The following is a 19,626-nucleotide window of genomic DNA, read 5'->3' as shown; positions in this document are numbered from 1 at the left end:
AAAATAGGCTTTTCCTCCATGCCCCCCAAAACAAATACTTTAAAAATCATAATTATACATTTGTATCCTCATGCTTTCTGTTGTGAGATTGAGATATACTGGTACAAAATCTATATTGAGATTGTTCCTGTAAAATATATTATTTTTGATGTTTTCTTATGGCCTTTCAACAAAAATGATTTAGAATGATCAAAATAAGACAACGTAATTTCAACAATGGGTATAACATTCGGCTTATTCACGGGTGGTGCGTGAACCCCCCATTCGGGAGGCTAGCCCCCTGTCCCGTCCACCTGAGACCCTGCTCATTCCCCCCCCCCCAAGGAGCCAGAGGATCCTCAAGCCCCCTACCACAGCTGGAGGAGCCCTGGCCTGCCTGCCCCAGCCGCCCTGAGACCCAGGCTGCTGGCCGACCCAAACCCTGGCCCGAGCACCAGCTTGTCTGCCCCAGGTGCTCCGAGTCTCAGGCTGCCAGCTGGCCCAAGCCCTGACCTGCCAGAGCACTCCCGAGCCCCAGCTGGCTTTGGGGGAGAGATGGAGTGAAGGTAGGAAGAGGAAGAGGCATGGGTGGAACCACAGGGGAAGAGCAGGATGAGGGAGCGGGGCCTCGGGGCAAAGCATGGGTGGGGCTATGGCCTGGCTGTTTGGGGGGGGCTTAGCCTCCCCTGGCCAATTATACCCACCATCCATGAAATATACACATTTTTATTACAATGATATATAAAAAAAACCACACCATCACCATGTTTCATGATTAAAGAAGTGATCTGTAAAAAATACACAGTATATTCATCTACTAAAGAAAACACCTCTGAATGGATAGGTAGCTGTACAAATGTTTATCAATTGCCCTGTTTGATTTATGGCTATTTCCTATATTCCATAAGAAGCTGATTTAGCTGCTATTTTAACAATAAAGTATAATGGGTAGCTTTAATCAGCTGTAAGATTTATAATCTGCATCTGTTTAATCAACAATTGAAAATAGAAAACATGTGTTTTACATAAGAAATATGTCAAAAAGTGATTTGGACAGTACTTGCTCACTTTATTGGATTAATAACCTGAATTGTACCTGAGTGGAGTTAGATAGTTGGTTTTTCCACGGCTCCTCTGCGCTGCTGGTCAGGTTTGTGCGGTTATGAGGTAGAGAGAGTGCGTTTCGCTGCAGGTAAGGCACATTTCCATTACTTCCACTTCCTGTTATGTGATTATTGCCTATCAAAATAGTGTCTGTACTACCCAGCGTTCTTGCTGTGCTGCAGGGAACTGGGCCTGCTGGAAAGGGTCCATTAGCCATAGGCTGCCCAGGGCAAGCCGGACGGATTCCATGCTGAGTGACATTAGGCACTCTGGTTAAAGCAACCTGAGGCTGCTGACCAGAGACAGAGTTTGTAGGCAGTGATGAGTCAGTTGTTGGCCCATTAGAAATTCCAGTAGATCGTACCTGTGCAACTCCTGTTTGCCTCATCTAATGAAAAATTAGTAAGACAAAAAGAATAAAGTGAATCACATGACTAAGAGACTACAGTAAAAGCTTTTGTATCCAGCATGTTGGGAGAATGGGGAGGGGGGGGGGGGGGGAAAGAGTGCCGATAAGTGAAAAATTCCAGTTAACTAAGAGGGAGTGAGTTTGGGTGTGGGGGGCAGGCTCTGGGAGGCAGTTTAGATGTGGGAGCGGGCTTGGGGCAGGGGGTTGGGGCGAGGGGGTGCGGTGTGCTGGATCAGGGCGGCGCTTACCTCGGGTGGCTTCCCACAAGCGGCAACATGTCCCGGCTGCTCCTAGGCGGAGGCGCAGCTAGGCAGATCTGCATGCTGCCTCCATCTGCAGGCGCTGCCCCTGCATCTCCCATTGGCTGGGGTTCCTGGCCAATGGGAGCTGTGGAGCCAGCACTCAGGGTAGGGTGGGATGGTGGTAGCCCAGGAGCAGCTGGGACATGTCGCCCCTTCTGGGGAGCCACGCAGAGCCAGGTAGGGAGTCTGTCGGCTCTACACCAACTGGACTATAAACCAGACTTTCAAGGAAGATCAGAAATGCCTGTTTATACAGCTTTTCGGTTTGTAAAGTGCTGGATAACACAGCTTTTCCTCTATATAAATATTGTATACTGTTAATTTATTTTTACTGTACTGTTTCAAGTAAAGTTTGGTTGAAATTATGTTAACTTTATTCAACTTTTTTTTGTAGGTCAGAAAACAGGTTCCTTCCAGTTTGTGTTGAGTGATAGAGCTGACATACTCACAGATGGTGAGTGAATTTTAAGATATAGTTATTGAAGGCAGACTTTTCTTCTAGGAGAGCCATAAAGATATATATAGCTATATATTAGGAGTTACTATTAGGCTTTTACTATTGAACACACAAAAAAAGAGATGTGAGCAACAGCCAGGAATGAGAGGCTTATTTCTTAACTAGACTGTTTCTGAAACTTTGTCAAATAACTGACCAGAAAACAAAAAAAAAATTGGTTAATCATTATCTCTGGTAGTCTTACAATAGAAAACAGCTAACAAAAAATGTCTTTCAGCCAGTAAACATCAATCACAGTAAATGAAACGTCAAAGAAAACAGAAGATGTTATGTAAACTGGCAAACAGGGCATGAAAGCATGTACAATACAAATAATTCAGGTTCAAAAAGAAAAAAGAGAATGCACCACTAATGCAAGTACTGAAGATTAGAAAAATATTTTTGCTCGCACCTGCTGGTGTTGCTGCATCAAGACAAACTGACTCTCCAGCTGTTCCAGCATAAGTTTCTGTGCTGGATTTAGATTTCTGTTTGCACGCAGCTGTTCCAAGTCCTGTGGAAAAAAAACATAGCAGCATTATTTAGAATCAATCAACTTACAACTGATTAAAAAGCTTCCTGATAACAATACTTAACACGGCCAGTACAAGTAAGGCTTCTGAAACTGAGAAAATATAGACTAAAGCTCCTGAAAGGACCAAACCCCTTTCTATAATCCACTGTTATACTAAAAACTCTGTATAAGCATCTCTTATCTACTTAAGCTGAAAAAGACTTGATTATCTCAGTATATGCTATGAAACAGTACTGTACACGTTCTTAAGTGTTAGATATGATTAAAGTATGTTTTGACTGTGAAAGAATGTTAAATTCATAAAGTTCTTAAAATGTTACAGGGGGTTCTTGGAAAAAAATTCTCTAATGGTGGACAGAGCTGTCCCTAGGGACTCTGGGCAGCATGGGGCCAGAAACTCGGAGCCCCTGAACTGCCAAGAGCTAAGGAGATCAAAGCAAGCCTATCTATCACACTGAAGAGATTTAAGCTTCAAGACTCCTTATAAGAAATGGAAAGGGAAGTGGATATGTTTTGCTGTTTTTAAAATTAAATAGGCAGCTAGTATTGTTTTTAAAATTATTACGAAGAACATGTTTAAGCTTTGTTGTAACGTGTATTGTTTGCCTGGACTGCTCAAGACCCGAATTCTTGTGTAGGAAGAACTCTTTGAGTTGGCTTCTTAAATACCTTCATGCTGTTTCACATCGGATACTCCTTGATGAAACGTAAGAGCCTTGTCTTATAACAAGCTTATTAAAAGTGATACAAGCTACGAAAGTGAGATCTTGGAAGAGTGTTGCCGTTTTCATAATGATAAATAATAATTAATAAATAGTGTATAATAAGCATGTCATAAAAACAAATTTTGTATTTCCAAGATCACTGCTTTTATAATTTACACTCAGGTAAAGGAGAAAATCCCTGGAAATATTCATTTTTAGGTGGGGGTTTGCGAGACTTGTTAAAGTTTGGGAACCACTGTCCTAGACTGAGTCTCTGAAGGGGGCCTAGATGCTCTTGGAGCAGCCAAAGTTACCCAATAAGGCCAACAGGAGTATTCCAGTCTTTGTACCGCCCACAGTGGTGGGCCCCATATATGGGCATCCTAGTAAGAGCAGTGTTCTTGATATATGGTATGGATGTCCTTAGAGCATGACCTGTATGGAGACCTGAAAAGACCTCGAATGAGGTACAGATCTATTATGGTCAGATTCTGAGAGGAAGAGATATAGCTCTCCTCAGTGATAGAGAAGCAGTTACAGTAGACATATATGTGGTGCTTTCCTAAAAGTATCAATATCAACAATGTATCCAACGGAGCCAGTGCAAGTGGGTGACATGGTTGGAAGGCAGAAAGGTGGGTCAACATTAACTACACTGGCAGAGCCAGCACTGAAGGTTGCATGGACGATAAAAGTGGAGATGCTGGTGTTGTGGTAGTATATGCTGCTAATGGTGCCAACCTGGTCGAGGTTAATGTGACTGATGCCAGGCAATATCGTGAAGGAAAACCCAGCAGTGGGAGACACAAAAGGTCCTTCACCTCAAAGAAGACCTGCAATGCTGACAGCACCAAAATCAGAGGCAAGTATTTCATTGCCACTGTTGGTGATAGTAGATCCGATGGTGCCAGGGTCAAGGATCTGTCTGGCAACGGTGAAGGCACTGGTCTCAACAGCCCTGTTGGAGCTGGAGTCGATGGTACTGCCTCAGATGGTGCCTGTGACCAGACCTCGACTCAGCACTCAAGAACGTTTTAGCAGATTTCTTGTGGCCTGAAGAATGAGACTTGGACAATCTCTCAGTCTCAGAGAACAAAGATGATTTTGGACACATCAAGGACACTGAGGGAGAGGACAATGAGCAGTGTTGATTTGGACTTGGAAGCTGGGGCAGTCGTAAGGACATTCCTTGTGGACAAGCAGTCCACCCACTCAGGCTGAAAAGGGATGCATTGCCTTTTCCATGAGACATACATGAGGGCGGAAATACCTCTGCTTCTTTGGCCTCATCAGAAATGAGCTATAAAGAGTATGTTTATTCCTCACGTGTCCCTTGCACAAGCAAATCAGGCAGCTTTTGTGGCTATCACATACAAATAAAATAAATTCTTATTTTCTAACGGCTGGCTAAGTGAAGCTGAAGAGCATTGGAGAGCTCTAACTCTTACTGTGGGTTGTAAGAAGGAACTGAGAGGGAAGTGCACACTACACCCTTTTATACTGTTGGCTCAGCGTGTGAGGATAGCAGGGGCACATACACTGACTGCTACTGCTGCCTGCAAAAGCCTCTGACTCAAGTGCATTGGGCGCATACACTTACAACGGAATGTGTATGAGCAAATCACTCAAAGGAGAATTGGACATTACAGACACTATTTTCTTTAATTGCTCTTAAGTATTGAGCCATTACTTATCTTATGAACTAATTTTTCCAAACAACAAGAAGCTAAAGTTAAAAAGGTAGGTCATTAACAAGCCTATTCTGTTCTTTTGAGTATATGTAATAGGTTGGTATCAAGTTTATAGATTTTTCATGTATATCATTTTGTAGCTGTATCAGTTTGAGTATGATTCTGTTTAACTATTGCTAATAAAGCTAAAGCATGATACAAACAATAATGCAAATATTCAGAGATCAGTGTAGTTATTTCTAGTTGGACTAAGTACACTCCTAAACCTCTAAGTAGTTTCAAACAGTCACTATTTAAAAAAAGAACAAAAAAAAACCAACAAATAAGAGAAATGCTTGCTTACCTCCCAATCCCCCCACCCCCCAAACTGTTCTAAGCTGAAAAAAACCATCATTAATTCCTGGACTAGTATCAGGTTTATAGTCTGATATCTTCTGTTCATCAGGGATCGCAATGAAAGCTTTATAGCATACAAATATCAGGGATCTTCCTTGTCCAATACCATATACCTTATGAGTAGAGCTATTTTAGGAGCTTAAACACCAACAGAAAACAATGTAGGTGTTTTATTTCAAAAGGATTTCATATATTTATTATTTTTTCTCCATGCACAGCTGAGCTCGTGGTACTAAAGAAAACTAGTATTATAGGCGGAAGGATGTAAAAAAATAACACCAACAATATTTTTTTTAAACAAAGACATTTCTAAAATGCCTTCTCTGTAAATTGCACTACATATACAGAATACAAAGACAGAAATGGAATGAAGGTTTTATTCACTTTCATATGTGATGACCTTCATAACTCATTTCTGGTTTTGTCATTCATGGATAATGAAACCATATTAAATAAATGTTAACAAATCCTTTCTTCTAATACATAGGATGAAGAAGGTAATGACACTTTCTGTTAAAGAGAAGGAAATAAAGTGAAAAAAGACAAAATGCTAGTGAGGCCTGAAAGGGAAGAGAAAAATAGGAGAGATGGGAGAAAGCAGAGAGACGTCATAAAGGTTGGACAAAGGCAGGAGAGATAAACAGGTGAAAAAATAAAGCAGTATAATAAAACAATGCTGACTGGCTAAGGAGGCAGTAAGTAAGGGACTGTCTTTCAGGTAGAAAAAAATATTTCTCAATTGTGCTCAATGCCTTTGGGCAGTATAACACAGTTTCAGTATTTCCCCTCCTCAGAGCAAAAATTTTTCTACTAATATCATTGGATTTAGTCAATATTTGTGATATATATGGTGATGACTTCTGCCCAGGTATGATTTTCAAAATGTGCATTCTTTTGCTGCTGCTAATGCTTGGTGTGGTACACTGCAACCTATGCCAGTGAGCTGAAGAATAAACTGAAACTACTGTAACAAAACAAACTAGATTTGAGTCAAGGTCTCAAAAATAAAGTCCAGCACTTCAAGTGTAGAAGCTATGTGGTCTGAAAACCATGAACACCAGGGTTGAATTTCAACTCTTTCCATTATTGGTGATAATTTGTGCAAAAATCTTAAGTCCTTCGCTTATCAGTTTGCCAAATGAGGACACAAGAAGTTATCTCACATGGACATTGGGAGGGGTACAGTAGTTGTGCAGCACTTTGTAAATCTTAGGCAGCACAATGAGTCATAAGTATCATTCTTCTGACATCCAACAGTATGACTACTTCACACATTAAGTTAAAAAAATGTTACAACAAGAAAAAATATTTACTTTTATCTGTCCATCTTACAAATTTATTATAGTGCTTATGTAATTAAAATATTCAACTTGTGTTATGTCACTAACCTGGAACTCAGGTTTTGTTTGTTTCTCATTTTAAGCTTGATTTCACACATACCACAGGGAAGCTATAAATATGAAAACTACTTGTATCAAACAATAAGTATTATAGCAAAGTATACTGAATATTTCACATTCGATTCAGAAGTTAAAATCTGAAAAGTTTCTTTGAGTCCATTTCAGATATATTTCTGATAAGAAAACAAAGTCTCAAAACTGCTCAGAGTTTTCTTTAACACGCTTACCTGTAATTTCTGTGGTGTCAAACACCAAGAATGAATTTGTTGCTGTACTGGAGGATGTGACACCGTATGGCCACTGCTCCAAGCATCTGAAGTATTCTGAGAAAAACATTAAATTAAAATATATTACTATCAAAGGAGCAAATATTAGTTTTACAAAAGCTAGACATTAACTTCTTGATGAAAGGACTAATCACAGGTTTAATAATAATACAGCATATAACAAGTATACTAAAATATACTTTATCTCATTTTGCTTCAACCTATATAGTATCAGAACAATGAGAAAAAAGTAAATGATATTAAATATCATCTAATACCATAATGACAAGGAATCAAATCAAATTAAGTCACTACCTCTTGAAAAAGTATTATGTGAAGAAGAAACATCCTGAATTTTAGATAGAGGCAAAGGCAATAGAACATGGTCATTTCCCTCTCTATTACAATACTATGATTATATTCTGAGATTACTTCTATATATAGTGTCACTAATGTGTATTGCATTTAGGTACTTACTATCTCAATTGTAATCTCTTAATTAAATACACTGCTGAAAAATGCACTAACCTCAACACATGAACTTCTAAAACATTCCCCACCTTAATGCCAAAAGATTACAATTAAAGTACAAGTGCTGTGTACACTGCACAATTTCTACGCATATTTCTGTATAATTTTGGCTCAGGTTCTTTAGTTCACCAGAATATATACCTTTGTTGGACTAGATGTTCTTTTCCTCTTGGCAGGACTGGACAGGTCATCTACTTGGCTAGAAGGAATCATGTGTAGTGGCAAGGATTGCTGTGAAATTGGTGTTTGAGTGAGGCCTAGTACGGGTTCAGTATTTGGATGATGAGGTTTACAAGCCTACGAATCACAGAAGGAAGACAAAAATATGGTTCTATATATTCTTAATTCTTTCAATTAAGCTACACACTTTTACGATCTGCATATCTTAAAAGGGCTGTGTGGATATACTGAAGCTGACTCAGTTACTGAAAATCAGTTTCCATATGGTCATCAATGGAGGAATGTGTACCTTTCTTGGGATTATTGTTTTAAAAAACAACCACTGTAGCATTTCTACTTAAGATGAAATCTCTCAAAATCATGAAAATCCACAAAGGTTCTAAATTGGTACCCACATATTTCTCCCACATTACAGGGAGTCTTTTCTTGAACTAAATTCCTTTGCAAATAAATCAAAGGCTTTTTATTAATGAAAGCCAGCCCTGCACTCCATAAAATAAGCTTGACTACTACAGATTGTAAAGAACCCTTAAAGCTGGGCACCTGCAGAACATAACCCAACTTCTCACCTGCTGTGCTGTGTTCATGGCACCCTGCCTGGAGGTAAGCTCTGCGGGGATTGGTAGGCTCCATGCCTCCTCAATACTAGGAAGTAATTTAGTTTTATTCTGTAGACTACCTTGTGGAAGGTTACACAACTGAGCCTAGGAAAAATTATGTAAAAAGCAAATTTAACACAAGCCTACTTTATTAAGAGCAAGTCCACGAAATCTTCCTAAATGCTGTAGCTAATTACGTCTTAAAGAGAGAATAGATTTAAAGTCTGGGGTTTTAGAAAGGTGCTAAGTATAAAGAGGGTAACCAGAATATAAACCTTTGTGAGAATCAGAATAAAGTTGAGCTCTGGTTTCAGAGGTCTCGTAACTCTTTTCTTCTGAAATTGCAAACAAGAGTGAAAGATAGTGTGTGTGTGTTCTCTCTCTCTAAATGCTATGACAACTTAAAAATGTAGACAGTACATAGAAAAAAAAGTGATGTAAATCAATATGCATCAACTGAGTAATGTGCAAAACAGCATTAATTATAGGGATTGAGTCCCACTTAAAAATGGAAAATAAAACAATATTACAAGCTATGATATGTTTACAATAAATATGGAAACAGGTTATACACACCATGAAACAATTACACATTAACTGATATGTTATTTTTCCCCTCCCCGCCTGCTGTGTACCTGGTAAAATATTTCCCTTCCTTAAAGCTTTAAAGTTTTACCTGTAAATATTTTATCCGTGCTGCAAGTGCAGAGGTATTACTACAATTTTTGCTCCTAGTTGCGTTTAAGTAGCATTTAATGGCATCCTGAGGCTGGTTGCAGGACTCATAGAGTGTGCCTAAGTCCATCCAGGCTGCAGCATGGCCATGGTCCAATTGTACAGCACAGATATAGGCTTGTAAAGCATCCATAGGCTGATTTTGCTGTTGATATAGCACACTGAATAAAAAGATTGGTAAAGTTCTAAATTAATAAAGTCTGAATACAAAGAAGTCATATACCTCCCCACTAAACTCAGTATTTCTCACATAGTGAAGAAGAAAAACTTTTGTATATCAAGTGGAACACACTATTACATAATTCACAGTGACAATCATGAATGATACATTTTTATACCTTAACATGAGAAGTTAAAATATAAAGTACAACCAATATTGCAACCTAAAATTTAAGAGAGCAAATACCTACATATTTCTTTAACGTCAAGATATTTCTAGCATGGTTGACAGAACATTAATATATTAGCTAGCAATTAGGAGCTTTATGATCTACTGAGAACATAACTGTGTTAAAAAAACTGGTCCTTGTTTAAACAGATTAAAATTCAGTTATAGTACTGCTTTTCCCTGCATCATTCTTACCCTATAGAACACCATGTATCTGCACTTGCTTCTGATTTATCAATAGATTGCCTATAAGATATAAAGGCATCCTGAACTTTCCCAATACTTGAATAGCACCTGGGAGAAGAGAGAAAGAACTGTGGTAATATTTAAAGTCATTATGGAGAATGGTTTGCCAAGAGTGGACTAGTACTAGTAAATTCATGCAAATACAAATACATACTCATATACATTAATCCAAAATAACTGCCCTTTCTGAAAGTTTGACACAAAATGACATTGAATGTAAACTTCTGAATAATTACTAATTTATTTGTAAAATACACTAATCCTTCAGCATCAGCTGTGCAAAGTTTAATTTGCTTTAAGTTCTAATACATGCTACATTATACTAATGTCAAGAATTAATATTGCATTCTGGAAATGTACACATTTCACCTGTGGTATTTCATTGAGCAAAAGGGAAAATAATTACACACAGATTACAACACGGGAAGAATTAAACTGCCTGTTCCCAAATAGTCAACTTGTGTGCATTTTAAAAAATTAAATGTTGGTGGCATGGAAGTTGAAATACTAGAGAAAAGAATTTATGACAACTCATAGTGGCACTACAAATACGGTGAATATTTTAGTAAATAGAATCTTATAGGTCTTCTTTGGGTTTATGCAGCTAGTATTGCACTTCCCACACCATTCTTAATAAAATCTTAATCAATAATAAAAAGTGTAGTTTTATAGTCTAGTCTACAGGATGAACCAAATTAAGGAAAAATCCTGATTCTATTGTTCTTTTTTTTTAATATATAATTTATTATGTGAATGCTAAGTATATATAACATTTTCAAAAGCAGTATGACATGGTAAGCAGGAACTCTAGAACACAAAGAAGAGTGAGTTACAGTTATGCTACAAGGAAAAATGACTGCTTCCATCATAATCTGAAAGAAAATAAGATACTGAAACTTTTTAAGTAGAAAAGTATTTTCTTTGGTTTTGCCCATATTGCCTGCAATTATCTTCCTTGTTTGCATAAGAACTAAAAGTCTTCAGAATACACAAAAAATAATTAAAAAATTATTCTTGTAAAAAATAAAGAGACATATATGAGCAAAATAAAGGCAAAAATTATCAACCTTTAAGCAGGAAAAAAAACAGACGTTCTTCTTTTACATTATATTGGGTACAGTAGGAAAGGAATCTAGTAAAAAACTACCAGTATTTTACTTCATTTATAAATATTCACCAGGATTAAGTAAAAAAGTTTCAAAAGATAAGAATAAGTTAGACTTAAAAGTAATGAAACAAAGTCCCAGCATCTGTGTTAAAATCAGCTTCTCAGATATTTTAAGGATCCTATCAGTGTCATGATTGTCAAATTCAACACCCACCAAAACATAAAACACGTGCATCAAAATAATTCAAATATAACAAAAGGAAAGAATGTTCAAACATAATTTACACCCAACTAGAAAATCTAGGAAAATCAAAGTTGAAGAATTTTATTTTAGTTAAAGCACTACATTTGTTTATCTTCCCCATAATATGGGTAACAGCTTCTTTGACTGGATGGAAGAGATCTAACTCAGGAGTGTGTAATCAAGTCACCCACAAGAGGTTGCAGCCTACAGAAGATAAGACATATTAAAAGCCTGAATATTGCTTAGGTTACTGCTAACTAGTGATGAGTTTCCCAACGTTTCTATCTTTTTTAAAAACAAAAAGGGGCATAAAATGCACTGTATTTACCACAGAGAACAACAAAAAATAACTTACAAGACCAAAAAAAAAAAAGTGTCGAAGAGTTAATTATTATTAAAGTATGGACCATTTATCTTGGAAGTCAGAATGGCTACATCTGAGCTATTCCAGTCTAAAGTTTACATATAGAAAAACAAACTATATTATAATATATACAGTACAGAAAAAACTTTAAAGATTTTGGTACAATAGCACATGTATGTGGAAAGGGAGAACAATATTAAAAACAGAAAAGTGAGAGAATGTGGAAGTATGCAAAGAAAAATGCAAATATTTTTGCAGGCAATTTAGACTGAGAAGAGAATAGATAGATGCATGTGACAATAGGAGGGAAAGAAAAAGGTGAGTAGTGTCATATCATTCTAAAGCAAACATTTAGCTTAAATGACAACATCTGAGGCATTTGCATTCAAGGCATAAAAAGAATCATGTACACTTTTGCACACGTGTACAGAATATTTTCTGCCTGCTTATTTAATTACGTACTAAATTTCTAATGAAAACATTTATTGCACAGGCACTTTCACTTAAATATCTTTCCAATGTAGCATATTTTCCCTCAAAATAACAAAGCTGGACTTCAGCAGTTTCATAATTTTTCCCATTTGTTCAAGTTAAGGCTATGTGATGTTATTTATTTTAAAGGAAAATTACTCCCGAACTGGCATTTTCATGATAGCTCTCACACTGTAGAGAATATTTTCAATTCAACCACATCCTCTCAAAACAAGCTTTATTAAAAAACATGACACAGCCTTAAATACAGTGGCTATACCACCAGTTCTCTCACCTTCCAAGGAAATACCAGGACTGGCCAGAGTTCGGATCTGCCTCGAGGGACTTCTGAAGATACTGAATAGCATAGCTTTCCTTGGTTGCTTTGTCTCCTAGCTGATCCACGGTGTGATGCATCCAGCCTACAAAAGAAGTTACAAGTCACACAAGCCAAATTCTCAAAAGTGCTGCTTAACATATTGAGTAGGGTAGTGGTGATAATATCCTCCTCTCCCGCCTTTTTTTTTTTTTAAACAAAAAATCTATTGTATAGCACTGTGAGGGACATGTACTCCACATTGGACTCTCATCCCCACATTAACCCTTTCACTACCAATTAACACACCTGATTGCATCTGCAACATGGGCCAGATCCAATTAAGGATGAATCCCAGCTGTAGGAGGAGCTGGGTAGTTTACAAAGGGATGAAGCCCAGATGAGAAGGAAGCTGCAGGGAGAGGGGAAGACCTCTACAATCCCTTTCTGGTTGCTAGAGAGTAAAGGGCTTAGAGAGGCAGAGGTACTGTAAGCCCAAGCGGGGGGAGGGGGGTTGTGGGAAATGGCCTGAAAGAAGGCCCAGTAGAAAAGAGACCAGAGAGGGAGCAGCAAGAGTCTGATGGAGTAGACCTTGGCTGCTTCTCCTAAAAAAGTATCCTTAATTTTACTGTGGATCCCCTGGATATCCTTTTGTCCATTTTATTAGCAATTTGTGAAAAAAAATTAATATCAGGATTTCTCTTCTGAGGCTATGGGCCTGCTTATGCAAATGAAAATTCTGGTCCACAATCTGTATAGGGAAAAGGATCTATTATATAGCTACAGTTTCTTATATGAAAGCGAAATGAATCTATGCTAATACACCATTATTTCTTACAATTTTAATTTAAAAATAAAAACCAAAGCTAGCAAGCAAACAATACAAGCACTGCAAATTTTAACTCTCCCCTCTCTTTCTCTAAATGTTTTATGTATCTATCGCCACACACACTCCTCAGACACTGTGGCCAACACCACAATTTTCCCTCTGTCATGCAGGACTGTAACCTGGGCCCCACCTTTGAAATGGTCCTCCTGCTAGATCCTTACATCCAGCATGTCTAAATCTGGCTGATTCTTCCAGCCGAACATCTAAGGTGGCCTTTGCTCTCCCATCCAAAACTCTTATTCAGCCCCCATGATCATCTCATGTCTCAGCTACTGCAACTCTTCCCAGGCCATGACAAATGCAATCCTGCCCCACTTACATTCATTCAAAAGGCTGCTGCAAAGATAATTTTCCTGTCATCGCTTTGACTTTGTCACCCTTCTCTTTGCACCCAACTGGTTCCTTTCTCTCCACTGCCTCCGACACAAGACTACTTGTGTTCATTTTCAAGGCCCTTCATGAACTATCCACATGCTACCTATCATCTCTCTTATACTGTTGAGATTTTGACTTCTACTGCCATTCTACCAATAATGCCAGCCTTCATTGCTGACTTGCAAATTTTCAAACAAGAACCTCAGGGTGGATTTGATTTAAATCAATTTGATTTAAATCATGATTTAAAATCACTAGTCAGGAAGACTCGATTTAATCATGGATTTCTACATAAAAGTGCATTCTTTTTGGTTGTTATAAACTTAATACATATTCTTCACAGCTCAGAGATAGATGTAGGTTTCATTTTTAGAAGATACACACTATACATTTTTAAAGTGATGTTCCTTTCATCATCTTCAACGCAGCTTCCTCCTGAGAAGGAACACTTCTCATGATGTTGTTTCATTCGGGCAACCAGGCCTTGCATTTCTTTGTTGCACTATTTGCATTTTGCATTCATGCATGCCTTACCCATAGGTAGAGGAACTTCATTAAAATATTCCCAAACGGGGTCTCTTTTACGGACTGCTGCCATTATACGTTTTCCCTTCTAGTGAGAAAATGCTATGGTAGATCTAAAATCCATGAAGGCTACACTCAGAAAGACTTCTGGAATATGCTGCTCAAACAGTTTCACTTTTGTTTCTACTGACTGTCCCTCCCGTCTCACATTTATCTCTAGACTTCTTCTCCTTGTCCAGATCTATTCTGCCCCCAACAATCTTCTATTCATTGAACTTTTTGAAACTTTGCACTTTTAGAGAGAGGTAAGGGATTGGCTCAGTGTACACAAATTTGCTGATGGACAACAGGATTGAGGTCTGTTATTTCTCACCTCTATATATTATTTATTGATTTATTTTAAAACATTTTTGCTGTTAACCAGTATGTCATCTCTGGAGACGCAAATCCACAGTTTGAGAACTACAAAACTAAGCATCTCTAATGGTATCTTCTAGACTGAGCACTGAGTCCCATTGGATAGATAGAAAGAGTAACCTAAATAATCTATATAGAAGCCTCTGGAATGCCATAAGATTGGGTCCCTAATCCATGAACTATTGGAACTCATTTACAAAACTTTTCTTAAAGACTACATGAATATATTGTCTCATACTATAGAATTAGAATTTATAATCCCTATTCCATGATGAGATATCTTTGAGCTATAATGTATCTTAATTAAAACTATCTTCAGATAAAATGCTTTTTGAGGGGAAAAAAACTATCAAAAAATCCAATTTAAATAAAAAAATCTGATTTTTTTTAAATCATTGATTTTTATCTACCCTGAAGCACCTTCATTCTTTCTCTCATGCTGCCCCTCACACATGGGAGGAGCTCCCTATAAAATTCTTGAAACTACTTTGTTGTATTTCTTCAAAGTCTCCTTTGCTGTAATGCCTACAAAAAGCATGACAACTACTAGGTAGCTAGTGCGTTGAGACCACCGCATATCATGTTCAGACTGGAAATAAGGCATACATTTTTAACAGTGACAGGAATTTACCATGAGAACAATTCTCCATTATTGTCCATTTTCAAATCAAGATTGGATTTTTTCTAAAAGACATGCTCTAGGAATTATTTAGGGGATGTGATATGCAAGGTCAGACTAGTTCAGTGGTTCTCAAATTGCAGCCCAATCAGCACACAGCTGTGGCCCATGTGACATCCTCAGGGCCAGACAGGTAGTATATATATTGTGTGGATGTGGCCCACATAACACAGAGAGCTGCATATGCAGCCCACAGTAGTAAATAGGTTGAGAACTACTGGACTAAATTATCACAATCAGACCTTTCCGTCTTAGAATCTATTAATGTTAACCAGTATTGTCTTCCTGTTTCCTTGTACTCCCCCACTTGTCTGTTTTTTTTCCCTTTTCTTTTTTTGGGTCTAATGCTTAGATTGTAAATTCTTGGGGGGAGGGGCCATATTTTTGTCATGTGTTTGTACAGTGCCCAGCACAAGAGAGCCCAGGCCCTCAGGCACTATCACAAAACATAATAATACATATAATAGATCCATTTTATATAAAATGTTTTATTTACACACCCCCACACACCCCGCTCTTATATCTGTTGAGCGTTAGACAGGTACTGCATAAAAACCTATAGTAAGAAACATTAAAAGTTGCAAAGGGAAGTGCTCAAAAGTCAGGAAATGAGACTCACAACCCTAAGTGTTATACCATATGCACATCCATAACAATAAAATCTAATTATATGAATACACTTTCCCTGTCACATGCTAGACAAAGTAAAGCAAAGCTGAGTAACCAACTGGTCAGTAACCATAGTATTCCTACCTCTTTCACTTCAGAATATATGAGGTATAGTGATTTTCTCTAACTATTCTTAATAAAAGCTTTTAATTGAGTTACTGAGTCTTGGATTGTGTTGAGGGAAAAATCAGTGTAGTATCTTCTAGAATGGAAGGTAAACTTCCAACCTCTTATAAGAGACAGTTAGGAAGAAAAAGCTACTTGTCCCGGAGCACTTGGTTGAGACAGCCCACAAAAAGTTCCTCCCAGACATGAGCTGTAGTCAGTAGAAGCACTGGGAATGCCTTGGGTATGTTGAAAATAGGGAACAAGAGGTTACTGTGGGAAAAGGACAAGTCAGCAACGAAGGCTCAGGCAGTGGTGCTATAAGGAGGGCTTTGGGATGTAAGGCAACTGGGAAGCATTCATGGACAGAGGACTGTTCTCTTGGGATGGGCTTCACCTGAGTAGGGAGGGAAATAGACTTCTAGGATGGAGGCTGGAACATCTCATTAAGAGAACTTTAAACTAGGAATTTGGGGGAGATGGTTGGGAGATGTCCAGGTAGTCTCCATGCTGGATTTTAACATTGAGAGGGAAGAAAACGAAGTAAGAAAGGATACAGCCATGGGTAGGAGAATGGACATAAGGAGGAAGTGTAGTGTAGATACCAGTCTAATAGGTGATACTGGTGATAGAATGTCTGTGCCTAATTGGGTAAAGAACATGAGCGAAGCCAAACAGCAAAAATTAAGATGTTTGTACGCTAATGTGAGGAGCCTAGATAACAAAATGGAGGAACTAGAGCTATTGGTGCAGGAAGTGAAACCAGATATTATAGGGATAACAGAAACATGGTGGAATAGTAGTCATAACTGGAGTACAGATATTGAAGGATATGTGCTGTTTAGGAAAGATAGAAATAAAGGCAACGGTGGTGGAGTAGCATTGTATATCAATGATTAGGTAGACTGTAAAAAAAAAAAAAGAAGAAGTGATGGAATGGATAAGAAAGAGTCTGTCAGGGCAAAAATCACATTGGGGAAGAAAGCTACTAGAGCCTCCCCTGGGATAGTGCTTGGAGTGTGCTATAGACCGCCGGGATCCAATTTGGATATGGCTAGAGACCTCTTTAATGTTTTTAATGAAGTAAATACTAATGGGAATTGTGTGATCATGAGAGACTAACTTCCCAGATATAGGGTATGTCTACACTATGGGATTATTCCAATTTTACAGAAACCGATTTTTGGAAACAGATTGTATAAAGTCGAGTGCACGCGGCCACACTAAGCACATTAATTCGGCGGTGTGCATCCATGTACTGAGGCCAGCGTAGCTTTCCGGAGCGTTGCACTGTGAGTAGCTATCCCATAGTTCCCGCAGTCTCCCCCGCCCATTGGAATTCTGGGTTGAGATACCAATGCATGATGAGGCAAAAACAGTGTCGGGGGTGATTCTCGGTAAATGTCGTCAGACAATCCTCCCTCTGTGAAAGCAACGGCAGACAATCACTTTGCGCCCTTTTCCCTGGATTGCCCGGGCAGACACCATAGCATGGCAACCATGGAGCGCGTTCAGCCTTTTTTCACTGTCACTGTATGTCTACTGGATGTTGCAAACAGATGCGGTACTACAGTGCTACACAGCAGCATCCCCTTGCTTTTTGCAAGTTAGCAAAGACGGTTACCAGCTCTACTGTACAGTCTGCTGCATTGCAAGTTGACAATGACAGTTACCAGTCATACCGTACGTCTGCTGCTGTCATGGGTGCTCCTGGCTGGCCTCGATGAGGTCGGCCGGAGGCGCATGGACAAAAATGGGAATGACTTCCCAGGTCATTCTCTTCTTTAAGATTTGTCTAAAGGGAGAGTCAGTCCTGTCTAGAATATCAGGCAAGCCTACTAAAGAACCAGAGGCAAACGGCTGCTCTGGGTCAGAGCCCCAGACATCCCACAGAAATGATGAGCTGTATGCCATTCTAGGGGGTGCCCCGGCAACTACGCCACCCGTTGCTTCCCTCCTCCCCCCACCACTCCTGGGCTACCGTGGCAGTTATCCCCCCATTTGTGTGATGAAGTAATAAAGAATGCACGAATAAGAAACAACACTGACTTTATTGCCTCTGCAAGCAGAGATCAAAGGGTGGAGGGGAGGGCAGCCTCCAGCTGCTATGATATTCCAGGCAGGAGTGAATCTCCAGGAGACAAAGCTTAAAGAAGAGAATGACCGGGAGTCATTCCCATTTTTGCCCAGGCGCCCCCGGCTGACCTCACAGCCAGGAGCACTCATGGGACAACAATGACAGATATCAGTCATACTGCACCATCTGCCACCCGCAAGGGAAGGGAAGGGGATGCTGCTGTGTAGCGCTGCAGCACCGCGTCTGCCAGCAGCATCCAGTAGACATACAGTGACATTGAAAAAAGGTGAGAAACGATTTTTTTCCCTTTGGTTTCATGGGAGGGGGAGGGTGAAGGGGGGAGGCTGACCCCGAACCACCCGCGACAATGTTTTTGACCCTTCAGGCTTTGGGAGCTCAGCCAAGAATTCAAATGGCTTTCAGAGAGTGCGGGAACTGTGGGATAGCTACAGTTGTCAGTCGCCCCTCCCTTCGTGAGCGTCCATTTCATTCTTTGGCTTTCTGGTACGCTTGTCTCAGCTCCTTAAGTTTCACGCAGCACTGTGTCGAGTCCCTGTTGTGGCCTCTGTCCATCATAGCCTTGGAGATTTTTTCAAATGTTTTGGCATTTCGTCTATTGGAACGGAGTTCTGATAGAAAGGATTCATCTCCGAATACAGAGATCAGATTCAGTATCTCCTGTATGGTCCATGCTGGAGCTCTTTTTTGATTCTGGGACTGCATGGTCACCTGTGCTGATCAGCGCTCCACGTTGGGCAAACAGGAAATGAAATTCAAAAGTTCGCGGGGCTTTTCCTTTGGCCAGTGCATCCGAGTTCAGATTGCTGTCCAGAGCGGTCACAATGGTGCACTGTGGGATAGCTCCCGGAGGCCAATTGTGGCCACACTAACCCTAATCCGTCGAATTGTGGCCACACTAACCCTAATCCGAAATGACAATACCAATTTCAGCGCTACTCCCCTCGTCGGGGAGGAGTACAGATATCGATATTAAGAGCCCTTTATATCTAAATAAAGGGCTTCATTGTGTCGACGGGTGCAGTGTTAATTCGGTTTAACGCTGCTAAATTCAAAATAAACTTGTAGTGTAGACCAGGCCATTACCTGGAGGACAAGTGCTAGTAGTAATAATAGGGCTCAGATTTTCCTGGATGAGATAGCTGATGGATTCCTTCACCAAGTAGTTGCTGAACCAACAAGAGGGGATGCCATTTTAGATTTGGTTTTGGTGAGTAGCGAGGACCTCACAGAAGAAATGGTTGTAGGGGACACCCTTTGTTCAAGCGATCATGAGCTAATTCAGTTCAAACTAAATGGAAGGATAAACAAAAATAAATCTGTGACTAGGGCTTTTGATTTCAAAAGGGCTAACTTTAAAGAATTAAGGAAATTAGTTAGGGAAGTGGATTGGACTGAAGAACTTGTG

The 19,626-nt window shown here is 39.3% G+C and overlaps 1 protein-coding gene across 10 annotated transcripts in view; it reads right to left on the bottom strand.

Moving 5' to 3' along the window:
• The window catches only part of KDM6A (lysine demethylase 6A), a 288,340-nt gene that overhangs the window by 56,115 nt on the left and 212,599 nt on the right, over positions 1-19,626 (bottom strand). For 7 of the 10 annotated variants that reach the window (XR_005598273.1, XM_039538040.1, XM_039538068.1 and 4 more), the window contains 8 exons: positions 12,444-12,570; positions 9,911-10,009; positions 9,269-9,488; positions 8,563-8,697; positions 7,955-8,110; positions 7,244-7,339; positions 2,703-2,804; positions 1,076-1,471 (listed from right to left, as the gene is read on the bottom strand). Coding sequence is in view for 9 of the 10 variants with exons in the window: in XM_039538040.1 (XP_039393974.1) it covers positions 1,076-1,471; positions 2,703-2,804; positions 7,244-7,339; positions 7,955-8,110; positions 8,563-8,697; positions 9,269-9,488; positions 9,911-10,009; positions 12,444-12,570 (1,331 nt within the window). In the remaining variant the exon portion in view is untranslated. The remainder of the gene's footprint in view (positions 1-1,075; positions 1,472-2,702; positions 2,805-7,243; positions 7,340-7,954; positions 8,111-8,562; positions 8,698-9,268; positions 9,489-9,910; positions 10,010-12,443; positions 12,571-19,626) is intronic. The other 3 variants (XM_039538059.1, XM_039538079.1, XM_039538097.1) reach the window with 1 other exon arrangement.

Source organism: Mauremys reevesii, linkage group 1 (assembly GCF_016161935.1).
Source record: "Mauremys reevesii isolate NIE-2019 linkage group 1, ASM1616193v1, whole genome shotgun sequence".
NCBI lineage: Eukaryota > Metazoa > Chordata > Testudines > Geoemydidae > Mauremys > Mauremys reevesii.
The sequence above is the reverse complement of the archived record's forward strand: the minus strand, read 5'-3'. Positions and strand labels throughout refer to the sequence as shown.